Source organism: Pollachius pollachius (genome assembly GCF_949987615.1).
Source record: "Pollachius pollachius genome assembly, chromosome: 1".
NCBI lineage: Eukaryota > Metazoa > Chordata > Actinopteri > Gadiformes > Gadidae > Pollachius > Pollachius pollachius.
In genome coordinates, this window is record NC_136934.1 from 13,619,527 (window position 1) to 13,644,458 (window position 24,932).

The window sequence follows — 24,932 nt, forward strand, 5'->3', positions numbered from 1 at the left end:
GTTCTTTTGTATTTACTTATTCAGGAATCATCAAAAACAACAATAACCTTATGGTATTTTTTTCATGACTTAAATGTATTTTTTTTCAGTTCACAATAAATACCTAAATATTGAATGCGCACTAGTTTGTACCGGTTTTAACATTATTGTTTATGGATGACAGGACTACAATTATTTAACCCGGAATTGAGCGTCGAGCAGAAAGCGCGTCCTCTCCTCCCCCTCTCTGCTGTCCACGCGATTTTCTGCCTGGGCAGGCGGGAGCTGTAGTTTTTTGTTTTAAAGATAACTTCCAAAACATAACAAGGAATACTTTTTGTCATGCTTTGAACATCGTTTTTTAAAACCACATTAACTAGCATCATGGTACGTGGGCGCGAGTCTGTACATTGTTTAATGGTCTCCATATTGACAGGAATAATAGCCTAGAAACACAAACCCGGAAGTGAGTTTACCTATTTGTCAGTGAAGGCAGAGGACGAGCTGCACAGTTTGCATTACAGAAAACGTGAGTTACCGAGTCTAAAGTCCAGTCCAAGCTATTAACTCGATCATTGTCCTCTGACTCGGCAGCAGTGTCATGGTTATCTTGAGTTGTACGTAATTATACAAAGATAACTATTTGTGCACGTTCCAACTAGTTGCCTCCAAGCGTGTAAGTAGAGAACTGTTAAACCATGCAACTTGTGTCCATGTACCTGAACTAACGATGCTATTATTTAGCAGACTCATTAAGTGGGAGTCTGATAAGAGTTTAATATTGTCTGATTGTCTTTGTATTTTGCATCCCTCCTTTGCATTTCTGCTTTTTTTATTATTATTTTTTTTTTACTATTCCCTAACTCTTCTGACAGTAATGTCACCTTTTTTCATCAATAGATGAGAGTTGCTCTCCACTCGTTCCGTCTCTCGAGGACTTTCTATTCTACTCTAGTGAGAAACCCAGCCAGAGGCCTGTGTGGGGCAGCCATGCGACTGGTGCAGTTTCATCGCCACTGCGATGAAGGTGCGATAAGAGTGGGAGTCGAACAGGCTGAGGGACTCGGTGTCGTTGACCTCAAGACCTTTGACCCCTCTATGCCTACTACGATGAGAGGGCTACTGGAGCTTGGTGACAAGGGAATAGAGTGTGCCCAGAGGTAATGCAAAATCACCACAAGCAACAACATGTTTTATTGTCGTTGTTGGCGGTGTTACAGACTTATTAGCTACATTACATTTTGTTCTTCATCTGTCTTCCCAGAGCCTTGTCATCTGGTCAATGCGTGTTGAATAGGTCAGACATCAAGCTGCTTTCTCCCATTCTTGCCCCAGAGAAGGTGGTTTGTGTGGGCATGAACTACCGGGATCATTGCCTGGAACAAAACGCACCCATCCCTAGTGAGCCAATCATCTTCAACAAGTTTCCCAATGTGATTACGGGCCCATATGATGACATCATCCTGCCTTCCGAGAGCCAGGTGAAACTGTTCTCAGAAAACAGTCTTCCTACCGACTTACTTAAGTAGTACAAAAGAGTACATTTGGTGGTGTTAATATTAACAACCGGGGAAGAGTCAAGCAGGAACATGAAACAAGGAGCAATTAGGAGACAACTAAGATTATAATGCATTTTAGGTAAAATAATTAAATATATTTTGTTTCTTTGGATGTTTTGGGCAACCGAGTGTATGCATTGTACTGTTGCATTGCACTGGCATTTCACATTGAAATGTTGACATTATATACATTATTCCTAAAACAAGCTTAGAATGAGCACCTTTGTGGACTTTATCTCAACAACTCTTGTCACATCTTGAAAACCGACTCAAAGAATATTGTTGCTTTTGTGATATTACTCACTTCCATTAAAACAGGATATGAGGGTGACACTCAACACTAAAGACGGTGGAGGGATGTGTATGGCTCCTTCAGGGTTTGACGAGTGCTAGTGGGGGACATCATCATCACAACCTCCAAAACTGGTTTCTTCAATTGAGAGCAAATAAGCCAACAGGGTAAAAAATAATCATTTGTTGCCTGTTCATTTGGTCTTTCAGGAGGTGGACTGGGAGGTGGAGTTGGCCTTTGTGATTGGACGCAGTGGAAAACACATCAAGGTGACTGATTGCCACCCACACATGGTGGTTGATTTTTCATGTAACCTTTCATTTTAGCCTAGTGATGAAAAACCCCATACTCAGAAATGATCCACTCTATCTTTTTTTCTTGGCAGGAGGAAGATGCTCTGTCATATGTAGCAGGGTTCACTGTGGCCAATGATGTCAGTGCACGGGATTGGCAGATGAAACGCAACGGAAAGCAGTGGTTGCTTGGGAAAACATTTGACACCTTCTGTCCTCTTGGCCCTGCCTTAGTAACTACCAATGCAGTGAAGGGTGAGCGCCTGTTATACCCAGTATGAAGGGAGTGAGGGAGAACAATATATATTGCTAACTTCTAAAAAATCTAATTGCCATTCTCGTCTATCCATCTTTTTTTTTTCTTTTGTAACTCCCAACATTGATCTCATGCTGAGATTGTCCGAAGCATCAACCGGCTGCTAATGGACTAAATGTTAAGTGCATGTTATCCTGCTTCTAGATCCACACAACCTCGGCATTCGCTGTCTTGTCAACGGAGACGAAGTCCAGAGCAGTAACACTGACCAGATGATCTTCAAGACAGAACAAATAATAGCATGGGTCTCTCAGTAAGACTCTAACATTGTGGTTTGGCTCATGTTTGGTACCTCCTCGGGCATCTGATGTAGTTTGTCGCTTTTTAGGTTTGTGACTTTAACTCCAGGAGACGTGTTCCTGACGGGAACGCCACCAGGCGTTGGAGTTTTCAGAAAACCAGCCGTTTATCTCAAGGTAACAGTCAAAACAAGTCATTGTCGATTTTATTTGCCCCTCAAATCTTAATCCAGAACCCATTTTACCACCAGGGGGGATGTTGGTAGTGAGGGTGGATTTTGAATAGTCTTCTATTGGAATTAATCATAACACCTGCCCTTTTACCTGCATTGACCTATTGTAATCAGATTTGGTGCCCATAACACTAAGTAACATTAAAAACCACAAGACGCGGTGTATGGGCATTCTGTATGGTCTTAAGAGTGTTTTGAGCAGGTGTTTTCCCTTTTGTTTTCCAGAAAGGAGATGTGGTGGAGTGTCAGATAGACCAGATAGGGTCTATAGTCAACAAGGTGCTTTAACGACAAGATGTCAACAGCAAGGAGGTCCCTTCAACTGTTCTCGATACCGCAAGTTTCTTGACAATGCAAACCCAAACAGACATATCATGTTTCAGTTGATTAGAAGGAAGCTGTCTCTAGATATAGAACATTTGCACAACATATTATTAGCTAGTGATGACCTAATAGTTTATAAAATTTGTGATATTTTATGACAGGTTAAAATGTATTTTGTAACCAATTACTGCACATTCAAACTTTTGTTTTCACATAAGGCACCTGAATCATAATTTGACTCCAGTCATCTTTCAACTATCATTGGTGTTGGATTCATCTGAAGGGGCTTCATGGATGGTTGCTTTATGACAATTCAGTCATATTTTTTGTGACAGGACAAGAATGAATCTATTTGAAGGATACAATTATATGACTCACCATGGGAGTGAAAACGTGTTCCTTTTGTCACCCTTTTCCACTTCCAGCCTACACCTCTTGAATAGCTATTTACCAGAGCCACCCACGCAAATAATACAGACCCGTTGACCATATTTCATCAAGTTCGGGATGGTCATCATGTTATTAGATGCAATGTGAAGGGATGACAAATCCATTCACATTGCAAAAAAAATCGAAATACTTAAATTCACGTTATGCTTTTTTTTGGATCACATTAAATTGAGTTAAGTTAATATCAAAGGTTTATGGGTATAAAATACATTGTAATGTATAATTATTATATTTTATTGAAGTTCCCCTCTCTAAAGTTTGATAAACAAAATCCTGATATATATGGTTCAACAGATATTATTTTAATCTTGCTCCATGTGTTGGAAAGTTAATATTTACAGTATTTAATAATGTGAAAGAAGTTAGTTGGGCTAAAGCTCCATACTGAATTCCTCATTCCCCATTTTTTGATTATTATCAATTGTCTAAATGAAAACGATATATTAAGTTGGACTACAATGTTGTATATGCAATTCACTAGCACAACCACTAGATGGCTCTGGTGTTTCTTTATAGTTATACAGAGATAAATAAATGATTATTCTGGTTGATGTGTTGGGGAGACCGGGTAGGAAAGCTAGCAACAAACACAACCCACCCCACTGTCAATGCTGTGAATCCCCACATATTTAATGCTTATAGAGAAATCCGTCTTGACCCCCCAATATTGATTTCTCCCTCTCAACCACAGGGTCGAGGCAAATAAGTCTCCAGAGGACCAACTCAGCACATCCAAGACTTGGGTCAGATAGGGAGCTGTTCAGACTGCTAAACAACACTGCTGTAAAGATTGTTCAAAGTTCAGTTACTGTATAGCGGACACGCAACACAAACTATGAATGAATATTAAAAATAAATGTGTTTATGTGATAAGAATTTAATGCTGACAAATTCTGAGAAATGCAACTAAACAAATAAATAGAACACAAGCTCTTCAAAGGCCTAAATAAACAATGTTGTACGTTAAGCAGCGTTTACTAAATACAAGTATATCACATCAAAAACACATACAACAAAAATTGAAACATAAAATATAAGTTACCAAAAAACTTAATGTCAACCTTAACTTTTTTTAATTTTTTTTTTTACAAATTATAGATCAATGTTAATGAAACCTCATCTTCTCATCTCCATGTCATCCAGCATAAAAAAAATACTATTACTGAAGCTGAACAAAACTCAATGGCCAACCTTTCAAAATCAACGGCCCTTCAACTGTATAAAACAGGCCCCTCTGCTTGTGGGGACGATGGGGGGAGTCCTAACGCCCAGCCTTATGGTTGGTGCTGGGCCCTCAGCTGTAGATGTACTGGGAGATAAAGCGTTGCAGCTTCTGTGTGTTGTCTGGCAGCAGGAAGAGGGGACTGACAGCGAGGGCGGTCCCGTTACCCAGCGGCTCCTCCACCAGCACCTGAGGAGACACACCAGACCTGCATCACAATGGGGCTGCCCTGACCGGTTCACCTTATAGTAGGAAACCTGATTAACATACTGCCTGATGCCCATGAATACAAGGTCAGGGTTTTTAATCGATGTCTGCACCAGACGTTTTCCTTCACGTGGAGATGAGGAAGTATGGTCAGAAATGAAACGTGCAAGGAAAGCGAAATGCGCTCTGACTAAGCAGTTTAGAAGTAGAGTCGGGATGGAAGGCAGAGGCACAAAAGAGGAAGATTATTTGACCTCTTGTACCAACGTTATCTTCTCTGCTTGGGAAATGACTTGAAAAATGGTTCAAGAGGAAAGAGAGACTTTGAGGTATTATATTATAAGTATATATCTTAGGTTTATCTAAAAGGGAATTCATTCTGATAGTGGAGCTTCTGAGCCTGTCCCTTTAGTAGGAGTCTTTGTACAAGGACAAATAAATAGTAACGTGCAATAGAAACAAAAAACAAGGAACCAGAGAGCCAGAAATAGCAGGTCAGTTGTTTCAATCTAGATCATTAGTGGAATCTTTGATCTAATTAATTCAATCACTATTTCCAAATCTTCGAAGAACGCAGCCCACCCAAGCTTCTTCGATTCTAAGGGGAGCCCCCCCCCTTTTTAAGTATGCAACATTTGCGTCTTATCCGCCATCCAGCGTTACTGTAAATCATCTTATGCAACAACACCTGATGACTTTCCTCAAGGTTCAATATATTCAGGACCAGATCTTGTATTCAACCCAATGCACTCTTGGTAAAGAAAAGTCAATTATTTACGTATTGACAGACACTTTTGGCAGTGTTCTGATCTATTTAAAATAAACATTAGACAAAATAGGGTCAGGTAATCACTTGGATGACAACACGAATGAGAAGCAGCTCGTTGTTGTCCCACGGTCATCTTGATAAAAGCATGATAAAACAACTTTTTGTATCCACTTTAAACACTGTGGGTTGTGGGTAGCCTTATATTCTGGCACGGAATGATGGTTAAAAAAAACAAAGCAACTGTGAGTACCTTCATATTAAGGGTTCTGACCCTTACTGTGTACAGCAGTAAATGTGGCTTATTATGGGGTGTTTCATGCAAGATCTGGCACTGCAGCCTTGACGGGAGCCAACTGAGATGCAGTGAGACGGGTTCTGACAGCTAACTGATGAGGACGGATAAAGAGCCAACCGCGGCCTGTCCAAAATATGTTCCACCATTTACTTATTCATTTATTCACTCACTCTGAAATTATTAGCTGCCAGGAGTGTGTGTCTGATTTGATAAAATCCCATTACTCTTTTTAGTATTCTGAGTGCATAAAAGATAGCCAAGGAAATTCCTTCAGCTCCTCACACCTGGCCTCAAATGCTACGGTTCTGAGAATGTGGAGTGGGATACACCACGGCGAGACAAACCACACAACGCCATTCATATTAAATAATTATAGTGGTTTCTGAAACAAAATCTGACGTTGATGATGTGTAATATTACATCGTGACCAATGAGTATGAGTACCGTACCGAGTACTTTTTTTTCCACCCGCTAACTTTATTAAGATTGGCTTGTATTTCAGATTGAGCTTGAAGATGTTGATCAGAGATATCTGATACAAGCACTTGATCACAAATACATCTTAGCAGGAGGTATCTGGAGCCACACAGACTTCAACACTCCCCACTCTGCAAAGCAATCGCATCTTTAGGGATTCCTGAAGCACACACGCAGGGTTACTCACCCCGAGGTCTGTTAAGGTTCGTACTGCTATGCGTGCCGCCTCCTCAGTGCAGCTCTCTGCGTCAAGAACAAGAGGCACTGTTTATCAATCCAACATTCCTAACAAAACAAACAGGAAGCCATGAAGAGTCCAGGATGGCCTTTAATGACAGCGTTTATAAGGCTTCTAGAGCTATTAAAAGAGAGCTTTTAAAGGGCTCGTTAAGCTCAGCAATTACTGCATTAACATATGTGTGTGTGTGTGTGTGTGTAAAAGAAGGTTTTATGAGGCATGGGGTTCTGCTCACCATATTGTTTGTCCTGATTAGCCCTGCTGCACAGATGCAAGTGTATCACAGCTTCACATTGAGCCACTGCAGGGCGAAAGAACAAAGACAATTGATAATTGACTGATATTAGACGGCAAAATCAATGGAACGCTGTGAGAAGCAACTGAATTAGGATTTTCGCATTTTGTGTTTTGAGATTGCATGACATCACACAGCTTGATGGCTCGTCTACAAACCACTCAGTGAATATATTAATAGGGGTGTCGCATGTGCGCACCAGCAGACGTACCTGGCATAGGTGTGGTCAGGTATTGGACCCCTTCAGTGGCCCAACAGAGCGCCCTTAGGTGGCCAGCTAGCATACTGCAGAGGAAGAAGAGCATCTCTGGAAACTGAGACGGCTGGTTCAGCTATGGGAGAAGACAAGAGACAGTCAGTACGTTTACATGCACAGCTTAATCTGATTAAAGCCATAGCTCAATTATGCTCCGCAATCGGACAACTGCAATTGTCCGAGTACACATGGCGGTGAGAAAATCGATTCATTGGCCGAAGCATTTCATATCGCGCTACGATAGGGTGCGCTGTGCCCATTTCAACTAGTGGTAATAGAGCCACCGGTCTCCTTACGTCACTAGCAACAACAAACTCAGGCGGCCGCAGCATTAGAGAAAGATGTTTTCAGTAGACAGCTGTCAGTCCACTTCGGGTCCATGTAATTTCTCAGACGCTCCATTATTCCGACCTCTCGGTCATATGCGGACTCCTCCGGCGGCGGCAGAGCAGCACCTCCGGGAGTCCGCATACGGCAACAATCCCTTTCTCCTCCATGTCGCATTTCAATCTGGACTTCAGAGAGTCAAAGCCAAAGTTCCTTTCCCCCAATTCCTTCTCCCCAATTCCTTCTCCCCCATGGCCGAGATAACCCCCACCACGAGTCTTTACTTGTTGCTGAAGTACCAGAGAGTCGGAGAACCCGACGTAGTCTTTAAGATTCATAATATCAGAGAATATCCCCGTCAGTTTGGCCACGGCGCAATGAATGAATAAAGATTGTAAAGAAAACATTTATTTTGACAGATGTGCCTGAAGTTACTACTTTACAACCTTGTTGAAGACCAACATTTAGAAAGATTATGTACTTTTAATTCAGCCTTGGTGTTACACCTTTCCTGCTGTCGGCTCCCAGACCGTAGTCGATGAGCACAGGAGAGACGTTCCCTCCAGGGCCGATGTTCTCTCGGGGGTAACACCCTTCACCTTGACCGGCAGTTGGTCTGCTTATAGGTCGGAATGAAGCGGCCACCGATTATTGACAGGCTGGGTACTTTATTCGTAGTTCCACTGACTTAACAGTACACGTTTGCACAGACACAACCGGACTCGTTCATTCACTAAACTGACACACGCAACCGCTCGCTCTCCTCGCTCATCCATTCACTCGCTGAAGTCACTCACAGACACACTGCCATTCTCGCAGGCACACATACGCTACTCTCGTAACAGAAGCGTAGTGTGTATTGAATGCATGTGGATGATCTTATAGGGGGTAACTACATTGGCACGACACCGGCTTCCTCCATCTTCTTCGCCACCTTTTTAAATAAATCGCCGTATCTCGTTTTCCCAAGGCAACAACAACACGACTATCGTCTCCTTATACTTCTGGCTCACGCCCTCCGGGACAAATATCGAGTATGCACAGAACGCATAATCCAATTCCAATCTGATTTACCGTATACATGCACGCTTAATCCGGCAAACAATAGAATAATGTAGGGGTCTTAATTCGATTGAGTAACTCGATTCGATTTGACTTAAGTCCGACTAAGGTGTATACATGCATCTTAATAATCCACTCATAGTCGGACTAAGAATATAATTAGACTTTGAGTGTCATCTAAACGTACTGAATGAGAATAAGACTGGCTCAGCTATGGGAGAAGACAGGAGACGTGAGAACAACACTGGCTTAGCTATGGGAGAAGACAGGAAACGTGAGAACAACACTGGCTCAGCTAAGGAAATATAAGGGGTGAGGCAGGAAGTATGCGCTCAAACCACAGAATAAGTTATGCATTGACAAAAGCTAAACCTACATCTGACCTCAGCCCAGGCCAAGGCAAGTTTATTTGCTCAACCCATTATCAATGAAGGCCGTCAAGCACAGCGAGTAAAAAAACTCCTGAAAAGTGAAAGACGTTGTTGAGTGACTAGCGGTTACCTTGTAAGACCTGGCGTCAGGCGTCTCACAGTCAGAGTCGCTGTGGTACGGATCATTCGTGGTGGGCCAGGACAGACCTACTTGCATCTTCCAGCTGTCACACATGGGGTTGTCCCTTGTTATCTAAACAGAACCAGAAGAGTACAAAAGAGCCAGATTACTACTGATGTTAATATACCAGAGCATGTTCAATCACCTTCTACTATTCTTGTCCCTAATTGCAAGTATTCCATATGTTACAGTACAATTGTGCTTTTAAAAACTTGGGCCAATGGTAGCCGTTGTCCTGGATAGGTTATAAATCGCAAAAGGGGTTAGCTAAGCTTACCAAGATAGTTGGATAGGTACTTTCTTCATCCCCAAGGGGAATTCAAGGGGAAAACAATTAACAACTAGGAAGGATACACCCTTCCACCGTTCGACTGAAAGGGTTTGATTGTAAGCAGTTCCGGCGCTGAATAACATGGTAGAAATTGCTGCTTTGAGGGGCTATAAGGGTCATATGACTCCACATGTGTCAACGAGGCGTGCAAGGGATAATGTGGGTACTGATTACAAAGGGACCTATGTCTCATTAAAGGCAGTGGTGATAACGACAGGATTTTACCAAAATAAGTGCTAATTACAACGTGATTCCCTTGGAATAGCACATAGAAGGGGTGGGTGACAAAGAGGCGGATGATTAGAGGTCTTTGTGAGCCCTAGCGTAGCGGCTTACCTCCTCCATGACGAGGAGACCACAGCGCACCAGACTGTCCACCGTCTCCAGGGCAAAACTATGGGATGACTGGCAGGGCTGGCGGGTAGAGAAAGGTAGAGCGTTAATATGAGAGAGAGAGAGAGAGAGAGAGAGAGAGAGAGAGAGAGAGAGAGAGAGAGAGAGAGAGAGAGAGAGAGAGAGTTGTAAAGAGAAAGACATTGATATGGAGGAAGAGTAGGTGGGAAAATCATGGGAAGAAAGCAAGAGAGTGGCAAGGAGACAGACAGAGCAGAGAGGTGGGCGACAGTGAGAATATGGGATGAACAGTGATAAGGATGAAGATAGGTGGGAGTAGCAAGGAGAGAGGAGAGACAGTAAGGAGATTGGATGAGCCCCATCCCATCACTCAGCTCTTTCTCGCCTCGGCGGGGAAAGAGCCGTAATGTTATAAGGCTAGTTTCAACACCTCACATATCTAGTTAGTGCGGGGGAGACGGGACAATCAGCTGATGGACAACATCAAGTGTTTTCCAGAGATGTTGTTAAGATCAGAGAGGGAGAGGCCAGCCAGTGGGGAACTAGAGGGAAGACAGATGTTATTTGGTGAGAAATAGAGAGAGAGAGAGAGAGAGAGAGAGAGAGAGAGAGAGAGAGAGAGAGAGAGAGAGAGAGAGAGAGAGAGAGAGAGAGAGGCTGTTAAAAGAGACAGGTCAGTGATTATTAGAGCTTGGTGAGCTCAGAGAAAAGGAGGTAGTCTTTATGGGAAGGATCAGGAGATACTGGATGTGGGTTGAAACAACACACACACACACACACACACACAAACACTCACACCACATTCCCACACACACACAAATCCACGCACTCCAGCACAGACACTCACACCCACACACACAAACAGATGCACCGCATAGCAACACAAATCCACACACACGCACCCCAACCCACCCACCAACCTAAACACACTATGAGGAGGGGTTGTTCTGCTCCATTTAACCCTCCACTGGATGCCAAGCGCTTGATAGGGGGCGCGTGAGCGGGTTAGCGTGGCGACGGGCCCACGCGGGACGTGATCAGAACACCAACTCACCGGAATGAAACCCGGGGGCAAGAGATGGCAGAGCTGCAGGCTCCGTTCAGTCAGCTGCATCTCACAGAGCGCCACGTCAAACTCCATGTCGCCCCTGACCTCCTCGCTGCGCGGCCCGCCACTCCTGACTCGGTGGCTGACGCCGCTGGCCGCCACATCGCTCAGCATGGCCGACACCGCGCACGCTGCACACAACAACACCACAATGCTCACACCATGCGGCCGCCCACTGTCTGAGTGCGTGACCCCTGCTGTCGCCACTCAGCAGGCTGTTCTGCCGGAGAGATCTCTCCCCGGCAGAACAGCCTGGACCCAGAGACGACCTTCTGGGCTTCTGCCGCTTGGTTAAGGACAGTCGGGTCTGATGGGTTCCTGCTTTCAATGGGGCTTGAAGGCCGACGGGGAGCTCCCTGTCCACGGCACGGCACGGCACGGCCGATAGATTATGTCAAAATATGCCAGTTTGCCGAATTCAATGCTAGACACCGATCAACACGATTGAGAGACCGAGACTTCTGACATTATTAATTTATTTACAGTTATTTCAGAACTTTTCATCTTCAGACACGTTGTTTATGGGTTTATTATTTGCCTGCTTAGGGCTGTCTTCAAATTTTGTTTGAAAGAAGGCTTCTGAATCCCGTTAAGACGGAATATAAATATGACGTTTAAGATGGGGGTTGTGGGACTCGGAAATTAGCTTAAAAATTATGCATAGACACAGTTTGATCAAACTTTGATCGTGTGGTTTTGGAAATAGGACAAGACATCATCACAAAATGACTGTGACTGCAATTGGAAATAATTAAAATGAAACTTAACATGGTATGAGCAATGAGGCAGCCAGCCCACCGGGCTCTGCAGTGATAGAGGAGCTAACCCCAGCTGAACCCAGACGGCCACAGAACCAGGAACATGACGGCACCCCAGAGAAAGACAATTGGCCGACACGCTAAAAGATTAAGTTGACACCAAGGCATAAACAACTCACCCCCGACAGCTTCCGCTATGAAGGAGTGGGTGACAATCTGTGTGGGGATGGAAAGGCTGGTGATGGCGTCCATGGAAGGCCTTGGAATAACGAAGATATCTTTCCTAATAAGAGAACGGGGTGTTGAGGAGAAAGACAGACATTTTGAGTGTATAGATACACAGTGATAGTGACACATTGTTCTTGCACAAAAAAAAACAAGCAGATTGACAGACAGATTGACAGCACTGACTGATGTGTAACTACATACATATACAGTATATATATATATAAACATATATATATGTCATATACATCATACCAGCTGGACATCACACATCAGTCATAGCGTGTTTTTATTGGTCGTAACCAGATGAGCAAAAGAAAGCACACAGAGGGACAACCTGGAGGCGGTAGAGATGATGGTGAGGTGAGGGCCAAGCAGCACTAGAGCGTAGCATACCACCTCCGGCAAGCTGCCCCCAAAGCCCACGTCTTTGTTCCTGAACAGAAGCTCCTCTGTCAGCCAGGCTACATCACGACACAGAGCAGACGCATGCACTCCCTGGGGAGCAGAGATAAACGCAAAATAATCACGCATGAGGCGAACGATAAAGCCAACCCAAAATGAACATTTGCTGTTTTTTAGCAGCTAAATGGTCGCAATGGAGGAGAAACATTAGCCAGCAACCCCCCCCCCCCTCAATAACACAGCTTAGACAGAGCCTAGCGAGCATGACTCAGCCAAACCCGGTGGCACTATGACGCACCACCAGGACTTACTGGAGGGGGTCCAGGGGTGTACCAAAAGAATAAAATCATTAACATTGCCAATGGGAAATGTTGCCCAGCAGTCAGAATATCATAAAATAAGCACATGCAGTAGCAAACACACACACACACACACAGTACACATACCTTGCGGTGTCTATGCAGCATAAGACTGGCTACCAGACCGGTGGACATCACAGCCGTACAAGAGGTCGTAGCTGAACACGAGGAGAAAAATAAATAATTGAGTGTAACAAGGGGGCATTGAGGGGCGAGTTGCATGTAAGGATGTAAAGATACAAATGAGAGACACATGACCGACCCTAGTTGAGTATGAGTATATGTAAGCATATATGAGCAGCATACAACTATGTTTGGTTTAAGGTGAAGGTTATACATCTCCAGTAGATGAGGTGGGTGGTGTTATAGCTACAGTAGGTGAGGTGGATGGTGTTATAGCTACAGTAGGTGAGGTGGATGGTGTAATAGCTACAGTAGGTGGGGTGGATGGTGTTATAGCTACAGTAGGTGGGGTGGGTGGTGTTATAGCTACAGTAGGTGAGGTGGATGGTGTTATAGTTACAGTAGGTGAGGTGGATGGTGTTATAGCTACAGTAGGTGAGGTGGATGGTGTTATAGCTACAGTAGGTGAGGTGGATGGTGTTATAGCTACAGTAGGTGAGGTGGATGGTGTTATAGCTAAAGTAGGTGAGGTGGGTGGTGTTATAGCTACAGTAGGTGAGGTGGATGGTGTTATAGCTACAGTAGGTGAGGTGGATGGTGTTATAGCTACAGTAGATGAGGTGGAGAGTGAGGGCCGTGCTGAGGTCCCTTTCGGACTGGACCAGTTCAGGAGTGTAATGTGACGGCGGGATCCAAGACATCTTCCTTTGCCCCACTACCACCTCGGTCCTTGGGGAAGGGGGAGGCCAATAAGGGAGATAAGGAAAACCTTTGTATTTGACGATCGTTGAGCTCTTTCCCACAACAAGCAAGCATTGTGGGAAAATCATAACTATGCAATTACATGCTTTCGTGTAGTGGTCGTGCATGTAATCAAATTGAGATTGTTTTAATAGATTGAATAAGAACACTCAATCAAACCAAGATTCAATTACATGGTGAGGAATAATGTCCAGCAAATGGCAAATGTATTATCTGCAATAGATTCAGACTAACACATTATCAATAGCCATGATTGATTTTCCATGATAAGGGGAGCATACGCTGTAAGTCGCAATGATAAAGTTTCAACCAGTGTGTAAAACAATGTGATGTATAGTGTAGCCCTAGTGTTGGCTTCCTCATATTGAACTAAAGCAATATTGTGGGTGAATGAGATGTATGAGTGTGTGTGTGTGTGTGTGTGTGTGTGTGTGTGTGTGTGTGTGTGTCTGTCTGTGTGTAAAAGGTATTAGAGAGATGGCAACATGACAATTTGTCTCCAACAATAAAATGCTATTAGGATTGACATTGTCATTTTCAACCACAAACAAAAAATGTGTGTACACCTGTATACGTACTCTTTAAAAACACTAATAGATGCATGTGAGTAGGTGTTTCAATATTTGCAGCATTGCAGCACTCCACGGCTGTGCATTTTGTAATTTGTCAAACCACCAGAGGAAAAAGGAAATCTGAGTGTGGCAGATGCGAAATGAACAGAACGGAAGCTTTTTAATAACTCCAAAAACCACAACGATTTCTCAAACGCTGATAAGAATTTGCGTCCCACTCCATCACTGTGCCGTTACAGCTCTTATATTCGTTGTCTTTTGTGTTATGGTTGCTGCCTGCGTCTCTAACACAACAATTTAAATACGCACACAAAAATAAATATGATTTCAAACAAGATTGAGCAGAGATGATAAAAATGTTATCTTTTCCACTGGCTGGCAGAGTATCTTTGGTGGCAATTAGAGCGGGTCTAAGAGGATGAAGGCTCGGAGACAACTCGCTGCTGTGCCAGATCTAAGCTTTAGAGTGAACTTTATATCAAAAGTTTACACAGAGAAAACTTTTCAATTTCACAGGTATTAGACACAAAACAGGGCTTCCCTCCCACCCCCATGTAGAAAGGTGCAGACACAAGCAAGCACGCACATATGCAGACACACAGGTCTGATTGGCTACCTGCTGTAGAGAACAGCGGGCAGAAGCAGTTCCTGTAGAGGGCGCCATCCATCCACCCGGCATCTCCCTGTGGCGCACATCTCCTGTGAGGGGGCACACAGCCAATCAGACACATTTATGCTGGTTAAACGCGTGCAGGCACTTACACAAGGTTGTTCAGTGAAGTTCATCAGTGCTCCAGCAAAATGTTCAATGATAAAAATTATAATAATACGCGAGTGAACAGTTTTAACTGATCAGGGAAATTAAAAGAAACACACAACCACTTTGCGTGGGTAACACTGCTTTAGCCTCCTCAGCGGCACTTCTATCAAGCGCTGGCGGTAACTTCAAGTTAACATCCCACACTTTGTGACGGTTTAGTTTGACATTGGCGTTTAACTGTCCAGGTAAATATTAACCCTGACACGTGGTGAATAAACGCACACTCAAAACGCTGAGAGTGATCAGCATTCAAAGCCTGATTAGTATGCATCTTATGGTCGCAATGCTTGTTTCCCCAAGTACCTTGAGAGAGAAGGGTTCGGCAAAGTGAACCCTCAAACTACTGCTCGGCTGGGACCAGAGAGCAGCCCAAAGGCGTCTGAATAAAGAACCAAGGCCAACCTGTAGAGTAGCGCATAGAACACACACACACGCACACGCAAACACACATACGCTGACTTAATAAGCACATGCAGTTTACATAATCAATGGGTAAAGTTGAAATAACATAATGAAAAGGTGTCAGTAAGAGGTCAATTACAACACTGTCATGATGAGCAGGATACACAATGAGTAGCACCTCCCAACAGCCTGCTCCAGAGAGCATGTGTGCTGTGTTCAGTGTTAACGTGTGCGAGACTGAGTGAGTAATACCCTGCCGGTGGTTGTGGCTCCTTAAGAGGACCTTATTTTAGTATTAGAACAAACACTAAACAACACCTTCTCTTCTCCAGCCCCCCCACAGAGCACAATCAGCTTACTAATACAAAAGGGCAGACGTGATTACCTGCTACAGTCCCCACGAAGATGCTCCAAGCCTCACATCTCAAGCTTGACTGTTCATTGGCTATTTTTAAGTATTCAGCTATTCTGAATGCTCTCTTATGACCCATAGGACATTAGCAATAGAGATGGTAGCCAATAATAAGAGCTGCATGTCTCGGTGTGTGTGTGCTTGATCTGTTTACATTTGTTCGGGGTAGTGTTGTGTGTGCCATTTGTCTTTTTCCATCAATGTGTATGCATGTTTATTTGGGTTTCCGCACGCGTGGGTGTGTGTGTGTGTGTGTGTGCATTCATGGGTTTCTGTTTCCATCTAAATGCATCTGAGTTTGTTTATGTTTACGCATTTGGTAGTTTGTGTGTGTGTGTGTGTATTGATGGGTGTCGGTTCTGTGCCTGTTCATATGGATGTGAGCATGTTTGCTTACACATCTGTGCACGCATTCATGTGCCTTCATGCGTGCGTGGGGGACGTTTGTGTGTGTGTATGCATGTGTTTGTATGCATGTTTGTGTCCTTTATTGAAACACACCGGCATGCCTGTGTTTGGGATGCTGTCGTAGGAGATGCCCACGGGGACCAGGCTGACATCAGGCACCACTCCCTCTTTGATGATCTGCCTGATGCGCGCCAGCCACTGGCCACCGCGTCCGGTCTCCCTGCACACGCTGACACTTAATGCCTGGCCGTCGCAGAGCAGCTCACGCAAAAGCTAGAGAAAGAGGGAGGGAGGGAGCGGTTGAGTGACAGGGAGAGAACATATTTAAAGTCCCAGTGGAGCCAAAGAAAATCCCTTTTTGTTTTTTCAACTCTTTGTATTTTTTTCCTATGATCTTCAACATAGAAAAATATGCTATTTCACGCTGTGGCTAAGATAATAGTTGAATTCGCAAAAAATACGTCCCATGTTTCTGCGAGTCTCCGCCAATCGGTTTTGAACGTTCTTTGGTGTTGTTGCCGAGAGGGTCTGCTAAAGCCATGATGGGTGCAGAACTCTGTTTGAGCAGCGGTTTATGTTGACAACTGTCCAAGAGAGGTTCAGCTTCTTGGACACTTGAGGTATTACAGCACAGAGTGCATATACAACATTGTTCGTTATTACGCTCATACTCAACAACGTTACTAGCTTAAATAAACCTTTCGACAAAGGTAAACAATGTAATCATATTATAATATAGCATCCCCTGTCTCCTTCCTTGAACCCTCAGGGCAAAAACATTACTAAAAGGTTTAGTGTTCACATTGGGGCATAAACAGGGGGTTCATTTACACTTAAACCTAATCATTTGAATGGTTTGTTTTCCATTGTAAATGTTGGGAATTGGAATATTACATGCTGCTATTGTACGTGTGCTTTTGATTTGTTTAATGATTACCTCTCTTTGTTTTGTTTATTTGCCAACTGATTTGGCATTGCAGGCACATTATTTCACTGCCAATAAAGCTACTCGAACTGAATTGAATACCCAGAGAGTGCGGCGAGAGAGAGGGGAATGGAGGACCACAATGGAAAAGATAAAGGCTTAAAAAGTTGTGGGAGTATGGGAGCACGTAATTAACTTAAAGAGCCTTTGTGCATTTGAAAAATAAAAGCCAGTAAATACAGGCCAGCACTGCAGTAGAGAACAAAACACAAACATAAATAGAAGCGGCTCTATGTGGGGAGGGAGGGGGGTGTTGGGACAACAGTGCTCAGAAACAAGTGGCGAGGCCAAGTCCAAGCTGAGCAGAACGGAGCTGAGACTCCCCAGGATAGATAGACAATCCCCAGGATAGATGTTACTGCCTCAAGTGCGCACTCCTTCGGACGAAAGGAGGGAAATTCAATTTGTATTGAACGGCAGCTGAGCAAGCCTACACTCAATCAGCAATAAAGGTCTATTAACATTGAAATACAGCCAACCAGCACCCTGCCTTCCCTGCCACATCCAATATGCTAACTCACATAAATGGTCGATGTAAGGAAATCCTGTGTCCCGGCCTCGCACATAAACAACCTGCTCGTGCTCCATTGTGGCTATGTCTTTTATACTAATGTCAGCATGAGCTATTTTATGGTGCCATATAGGACAACATTGATCTGATTAAATGCGGTAACTTCTCCAAAAGAAAAGCACTTAATTTGGCGGATAGATGTGTCGGGGAGGGAGCTCTCCACCGGATCCAAAAGGCGCGCTGCGTCTTTGCACGAAACGTGGGAACAAAATGATGCCCGTGATTAAAGGAGAGTGGATGTCGCCGAGCACAGAACCGAGACGTTGACGAAATGGGATGAATAGCTGAAGGACGGGCAGAACCCATTCACCATCTACCTCTCCCTCTCACACACTTTTCCCCCTCTCATTTTTCCCTTGCTCCTTCCAGGCCACTCGACGACTAGGCCTATAACAAAACTCCTGACGGTTGGTAATTTGTGGGAGAGAGATGGTGAGGGCGTCAGCAGGAGATGAGGCTGGGGAAAAGGGACAAGAGTAATACGGTTGCATTTTGATGAAGGAGCAGCCTGTGAAAATGCTATTCTAATAGTGGTATTGGGAAGGCTCGGAGCATATGTGAGTGTGTGTGTGTGTGTGTGTGTGTGTGTGTGTGTGTGTGTGTGTGTGGAGCTGCCACCGATGAGACTGCACATGTCTTGTGTTTTTCCGACAGCATGCTTGTAGCGTGGAAACCAGAAGTGGGTGGTACTGAAACATTCTACCAGGGGAATCAGGCAAATCCTAATGAATCAGGATTAACGAGGGGTATGTATAATTTATGTAAAATGGATCTCAATGATGATGAAATGAGTGAGTTATAATGAGACAGACAAATGAAATGTGGGAGATGGAATCAACTGCCCCCGCACACTGCCGAGCCGTAAGAATACTTCTACCATCTTGGAACGCTTCCATTATTTTATTTGGGGGAAATCAAAGGCTGGATATTGCATTAGGTCTACTTTCACGTTCGATGATTCGTCAAAATGCATCATTGGTGTTTTTGGTTTTCAGGGTAATAGTGAATTTATTCGTCTGTTTGCTTGTTTTCCTATGAACTACTAGAATATAAGCAGACACAGACTGCTTCTCCCCTGTGTGCTAGCCAATCACACACGAACATGGTATAGAAAATACAACAACCAACCATGAAAAACCAAGCTTTGTCCCCGCATATATTTATCGACACAATATCTAGAAGATACTGATGGTGATAAGGATCGATATGAGGAGAGCGAGCGAGAGGAGTGAGTCGTTAGAATCAATCATTATTATCCATTGGAATTTGTACTCAGTTACTCACAGCTGTCATGGCTGGAGAGTACAAATCGTCCAACTCAGCATCGTCTTCAGTCGGCACATTAGGAGGTAGGAAGACCACGCCCACTTTCTGTAGGATGGCCCTATGAGGGGGATCGGAAAGAACAGCCGACTGCAGGGTAAGAACTCGACTTCTGTTGGATTTCTGTGTCTGTGTGTGGGTGTGGGGTGGCTTGGTGTAGTGTGGTGCTGTGTGTGTGGTCAGTGATTGTGTGGGCGTTTTTTTTACCGGAGCCAGGAGCAGTTCATCTGCTGGGGACAGAAGGTGTAAGGGACTCTGAGGTTTTGAGTGAAAAGCAGCAGGGGAATCAGGACAAAGTCAATGCTGCTCTGACGCATAAACACGTACACCAACGGGGAGCCCTGAGTTAAGGAGGAAAAAAAACGTTAAACGGTCCAAAAGTTAAAAGAGCCTGATGTTGTTTATCTGACCTTTGCCGTGGGAATTATCCCCGTCGGTCAGAATATTATTAGGATACTTGCGTCTTCTTTGGGTGCAAAATCCAGATACTATCATACAAAGTAAGGATTTACATGCATTTTTTTATATTAGATTATTATATATGACTATAATATGATATGATGATCAAAGAGATGCTCTCTCAATCAATCTGAAAAATCCCAAGAACCAAAATCTCTGGGCCAGGTGCATCTTGGGGCTTCTCTGGCCCTTTAGAAACCCTTCAGTTCTACACGTCCACAGCAGAGAGTACTTGGTGATTACATGCCTAATGACAAACACCGGTTTCATTAAACGGAGAGGAATAAAACTCATCATCCCACCAACTTTACCGATGACACAGTTTATCTCTGTCCTCTTAATAATTTATACAATATTAGTCTGAGGAAGGCGGCATTACTTGCTGCAATCAAGTGTGTGTGTGTTGGATGTGCACCTGTTGTGACGCCCGGTGGAGCGCGGCCACATGGTTGAGGTTGACCTGGATGCTGCGGAACACCGATCCAAGGGTCTTCAGGTACAGCCAGCACCCAAAACTAAGCAGGAAATGAGGAGTCACTGAATGGCTGGTGGATAAGAAAGGGCCCATGAATAGACACTGAGGTGGATCGAGATACACTTTACACGGTCATTTAAAAAAAATGATATTAATCTAAGATGGTGGTAAAACACCCTGGATGGGTTTGGAAAGAGTACGGCAAACAAAAGGATGAGAGTCAGAGAGCGATGTTAATGAGATTCACAGATGACACAGATTAAAGTGGAGAACGGAATAAATAAATCAATATGGAGATTTCAATCAAGGAACACAATAGCAATAAAATACTACGGGGAGAAGTACTGTGAGATTGACACGAGATAAGAAGTGGAAAGATGGGAGACAAGGTAAACGCCAATACTTATAGCGGGCTTTTTGTTTGGATGTATTTTTAATTTGTTTATAATCCATTGTTGTGTTTTTTGTTCATAATCTTAGAATGGCCCCTTTATATCTACATAGGGAGCAGGTCGCCTTCCTTGGGGCTCGCCATGTTGCTTCAACATGGATGTACAGTGGCCCAGAATGGACAAACAACTATAGATTTACAAACTTAAAATCTAAATGCAATTTGTAAATCGAATGAAGGAACCCCATCACTTGACACTTGGCCACATGACGCTGTCGTAGACGATGAAGTCAATTGGCATTCTTTTGGTCAGAAAGGGGAGGGCTTAGGGGTGGGGGCGTTCAATTGGTTGTAATCTGCAGCCTCACTGCTAGATGCCACCAAATCCTACACACTGCACTGATAAAGACTGGTTGATTCCCTTCTCACTGTGCCATAGCGAAAAACATTTAGCTGTCGCTTACGCAGAACACATGCCAGAACAATTCCACATTAATTTGAAATTACACAGAGAAAACACAACTGGAGAACAGACATGGGCACAGCTGTCTAATGTAGTGTACATGGGGTCCAGTATGTTGGCCCTATGCATATCCCGAGGGTTACGTTAGGTCTTATATTATACTGTGCTGATTTGGATAATTTAAATGTCTACTGCATAGGCCAATCGACTAATTTGTACCACTTCTGTTTCACTTTTGTTCATATGTTGTATTTATCATATGATGTATGGTTTCTCCGTATTTAATATCAGTGGTCTCATATTGTATGACTATTCATGTAAGGAATGCATTTATGAACACAAACACACACACACACACACAAGCACACAAGCACCGTAGAAAGCCGGGGGAGATGCAGGTGTTGATGAGGGAGGAGAGGCAGGGAGATAGGCGGCTGCTCTCCCCCTGGTGGCCCGGCCCTGGAGGGGCTGCGTGGTCCTCACAGAGAGCCTCTTGCACTCTGAGACGAGGAGTCACAGGACAGAGGGGTTATCCCGGAATAAAGGCCACCTTTGTGCAGCACATAGACAAACATTAACACCCACCTTCCAGTAAGACAACAACATCCTTTAAATAAGGAGGTTACATAAAGGTCAAACTCAATTACGTCGCGGGAGAGGAGAACAACAGATACTAACTGAATACCCACTGACACAGATCGGGTCTGACGACAGACCAAAATCGTCCTCTTCCCTGTGTATCCACCCCTGTGCAGAGCCGATGTTGCCTTTATTTTCTATATCTGTCTCCATCTCTTATCATCCTCCCCTTTTCTCCCTTCTCATACTCTCCAGACAGCCAGGAACGCATTTCATTTCATTTTCTCTGCCTCTGCCTATCTCTTGTTTGCTCTTCTCTGGCATCTCTTTCCCCATCTGCGGTACCTGATGCTCTGACGGACTCGATCGAGCCTATCTCCGGCTGGACTCGGGAAGACACTGCACCCAGACACAAACAGGAGACAGCAAACTCTGCGGACCAGCCATCCGCGGTACCTTTGGTTTACAAAAGCACAGGCATTTTAGGAAACGTAGATGGGTGTAGAACAGGTACTTTAATCGTCCAAGAGGAGAAATTAAGGTTCTTCGTAAATCGTATCGCATCGTAAAATACAATAGTTGTAAAAAGTAACAATGGAATAAAATAACACATTTTAATACAAGTAAGCTGAACTAAAATGTAGAAATTTTCTGTAAACTAAACTCCACCTGATTTGTGTCTCATCAACAGCCAGGACATTCTGGAAACCAAGAGAGGCAGTCTTCTGTCCTAGTTTCTTGCCCTAAGCCATCGACCAGGGAAGATGAATGCAGAGGACAAACACACAGACATGACTGTTTGACTCAGGCAGTGATGCAATCCACACCAAACGCAGTGGAAAATAAACCCCCTATATCACGTTAACATTTCTCAAGTTTCTCAAGAAACTTCTTGAGAACATCAGAGTCCCCTGAAGGAGGTCATAACAACAAGGTAATCTATTGAGGTGCCCATGGGTTTACTGTATTCACTCTGTGTGTCAGGTCAGTGGCCTCTGAGGTCATCTTCTATCACCAACTTGTTTAACTTGTTGTTGTTTAATGGATCATGTGACTGGTGAGGCTCTTCAGGAGGGGACATTGCGAGCAGAAAAACAACCATCAATATCCTCCCTTTTTTTAATTTAGACCTTACTCACCTCTCCCTCCGTCGTGACTGAATGACCCTTCTGTAAAATGACATGACCCGAGTGCAGCAGGCATGTTTTCTGAAGGTTTAGACAAAGGCTACTGTTTGCACACATCTCAAATGTTAACAAGGACTATTTTTTGAAGTTCTTCCCCTCGAACAAACCCTTGGCGGAGCAAGGAGGGAGATGCGGAATACACAAACACACAGACTGATGCACAGAGCGGCAGAGCCTTTTGCTGGGAATGATTGACGGAAGATCATTACGTCCCAATCTCCTACGACAGCGGTGGGGGTCACGACGACCAACTTTGATTTAGTCAATCGATCACACACGTAGTAAACATATTAACGTTGTTTGCTTGCATGTGCTCAGATATACCCCCCCCCCCCCCACTCTCTCTCTCTCTCTCTGCTTTGCATAACATGCTTGCTCACCAGACTGTCTGGGGTGCACTGATGGCAGCACTGGCCCACGCTGGGTCTTAAATTGCCCAGGTAGGGAGTGACAATCTTCAGCCTCTCCTTGACCTTCAGCCTCTCCTTGAAAGAAAACAGTACACACACTGTCAGACATAAAAAGGGGTTAGCACCGCAACTACACAGAGTGGCTGGGTTGGAAGTTCTCCAGTGAGCAATGAATCTCTCCGGCTGCCAAGTCAGTCCACAGCGAATGTAAATATGATCCTGAAAAACTATAATTTAAAATAGCGCCGTCAGTGAGCTCACTGTGCCGTCTTTTTATGAGCATTTGTTTGTGCGTGTGTGTAGGCTTGAATAAGTGATATTACTCTACCTATGCTTGACATGGAGGTGTTGCATTTGGATGCCAGATTGATTATCACAGCTAGGTCTGAATTAGGCTCATGAATCTCCTCACATCAGAGACAGTTTACTTCACAGTTGAATGGGAATGATTAATAACGCGTAACAAGAGTGGATGAATGGAAGACCATACATGACTAATAAAAGGTCAATTTCAACAAACATTACCATAAAAACAAGGCTAGAGTTTGATCATCGATAACTTTTCTCAGAGCTGAGCAAGTTGATCACACACACCCATACGTTTAACTGAAAGATTTTCAGATTATCTGAGAAATGGGCCTTAACCATTAATCCACATCAACGTAAATCAATTGATTCAACTTGATTAACGTTTCAATCCACAAGCAGCCCATTGATATTCACCGGGGCTGTTACTGTGAGCAAATATTTTTCTGCAATATCAAATCAAGGGAAATTCTCAGCATATTTGGGTGCCTGAGCTGTATCTTAACCTTTGGCGGCACTATAAAGGCATACCTCTAGCCTCTTGTCGTTCACCTCGTGAAAGACATGTGTATATTGACATTAGCTAAAACAAATGGTTACAGTCAGAGCAACATGGTGTAGCCCACCATCTTACCCTGAAAGCACACCAACTTTGTCCATTGAATCAGTCAGTAAAGTGATTGGAAGCACGGGGGGCGAGTGCTTCAGTGCCTTTGGACGAGGAAAGCGGCGAGGCGTAGCGAGCCCGGCGCACATCCAGAAGACTACAATATAGATCACTGTGATGTTGATTATACTCTAGTGGGAGATACAAGGTAACACTGTGTGCTGAATGAGGAGGTAGGCGTTGGGACAGAGAGGACCGTGTAGGAGGCTGTCGTTTTGTTATTTTTTTCCCCCGCCTTACCGCAGGTTTGTTTTGAAGAGCCGGAGAAAGGAACACCTCATCGTTGAGGTGGGCGTCCGCATCCAGCACCATCCTGGGCTGCCTTCACAGGTCTCCCTCTCTCACGAGCCTACCTACAACGTACGGAAACAACCGGAAGCTTGAGAATACTGTAAAGAGCAATCTCCCCCCCCCACCCACCCCTGATGTTTGACAGCAGTTCCATCCGTGTAAGTGCAGCTGTATGCAATGCGTGAGTGTGTGGGTTGATGTATTTTTTAACTCAGGGTTATGACACCAATTTCAGAGAGTGGGCTTGAGCCCTCCCAATTAAAGTAAACACAAACACACACACACACACACACCATTTGTGTGTTTGCTCTAAAAGACAGCCGTGGTGCTTTAAAGCGGAGGTAGCATGAACTGATACATCAGATACAATTGCACCTTATTGCTCACCACCGTAGCTTCTC

At 44.1% G+C, this 24,932-nt stretch overlaps 2 protein-coding genes across 8 annotated transcripts; one reads left to right on the forward strand and one right to left on the reverse strand.

Moving 5' to 3' along the window:
• Nucleotides 1-236: 236 nt before the first annotated feature.
• On the forward strand, nt 237-4,604 carry fahd2a (fumarylacetoacetate hydrolase domain containing 2A). Of its 7 annotated transcripts, XM_079739717.1 has the most exons (9): nt 237-366; nt 880-1,139; nt 1,244-1,460; nt 2,040-2,099; nt 2,216-2,378; nt 2,584-2,692; nt 2,768-2,855; nt 3,137-3,223; nt 4,377-4,604. In XM_079739717.1, exons 1-8 carry the CDS (start codon nt 364-366, stop codon nt 3,197-3,199), a joined length of 963 nt encoding a protein of 320 aa, XP_079595843.1. In that variant the 5' UTR covers nt 237-363; the 3' UTR covers nt 3,200-3,223; nt 4,377-4,604. The 7 variants fall into 7 exon arrangements, with proteins under 7 accessions (XP_079595843.1, XP_079595847.1, XP_079595842.1 ...); XM_079739721.1 differs by having other exon boundaries at nt 855-1,139; nt 3,137-4,604; XM_079739716.1 differs by having other exon boundaries at nt 3,137-4,604.
• Nucleotides 4,605-4,979: 375 nt separating this feature from the next.
• On the reverse strand, nt 4,980-24,552 carry gpat2 (glycerol-3-phosphate acyltransferase 2, mitochondrial; the record flags this gene model as incomplete). The annotated part of the gene is made up of 22 exons (XM_079749847.1): nt 4,980-5,096; nt 6,843-6,898; nt 7,129-7,194; nt 7,400-7,520; nt 9,335-9,457; nt 10,053-10,130; nt 11,125-11,309; nt 12,116-12,219; nt 12,496-12,659; nt 13,013-13,083; nt 13,659-13,777; nt 14,999-15,081; nt 15,506-15,604; nt 16,518-16,697; nt 19,265-19,364; nt 19,511-19,644; nt 20,178-20,277; nt 21,466-21,591; nt 22,016-22,126; nt 22,340-22,413; nt 23,238-23,342; nt 24,481-24,552. 22 exons carry the CDS (start codon nt 24,550-24,552, stop codon nt 4,980-4,982), a joined length of 2,388 nt encoding a protein of 795 aa, XP_079605973.1.
• Between the last annotated feature and the right edge of the window lie 380 nt (nt 24,553-24,932).

Excerpts from the sequence above, each read along its gene's own strand:
- fahd2a (XM_079739716.1), top strand. Across the intron at positions 2,100-2,215 it reads GCAGTGGAAAACACATCAAG|GAGGAAGATGCTCTGTCATA; the intron begins GTGACTGATTGC and ends TTTTCTTGGCAG. Across the intron at positions 2,856-3,136 it reads AACCAGCCGTTTATCTCAAG|AAAGGAGATGTGGTGGAGTG; the intron begins GTAACAGTCAAA and ends TTTGTTTTCCAG.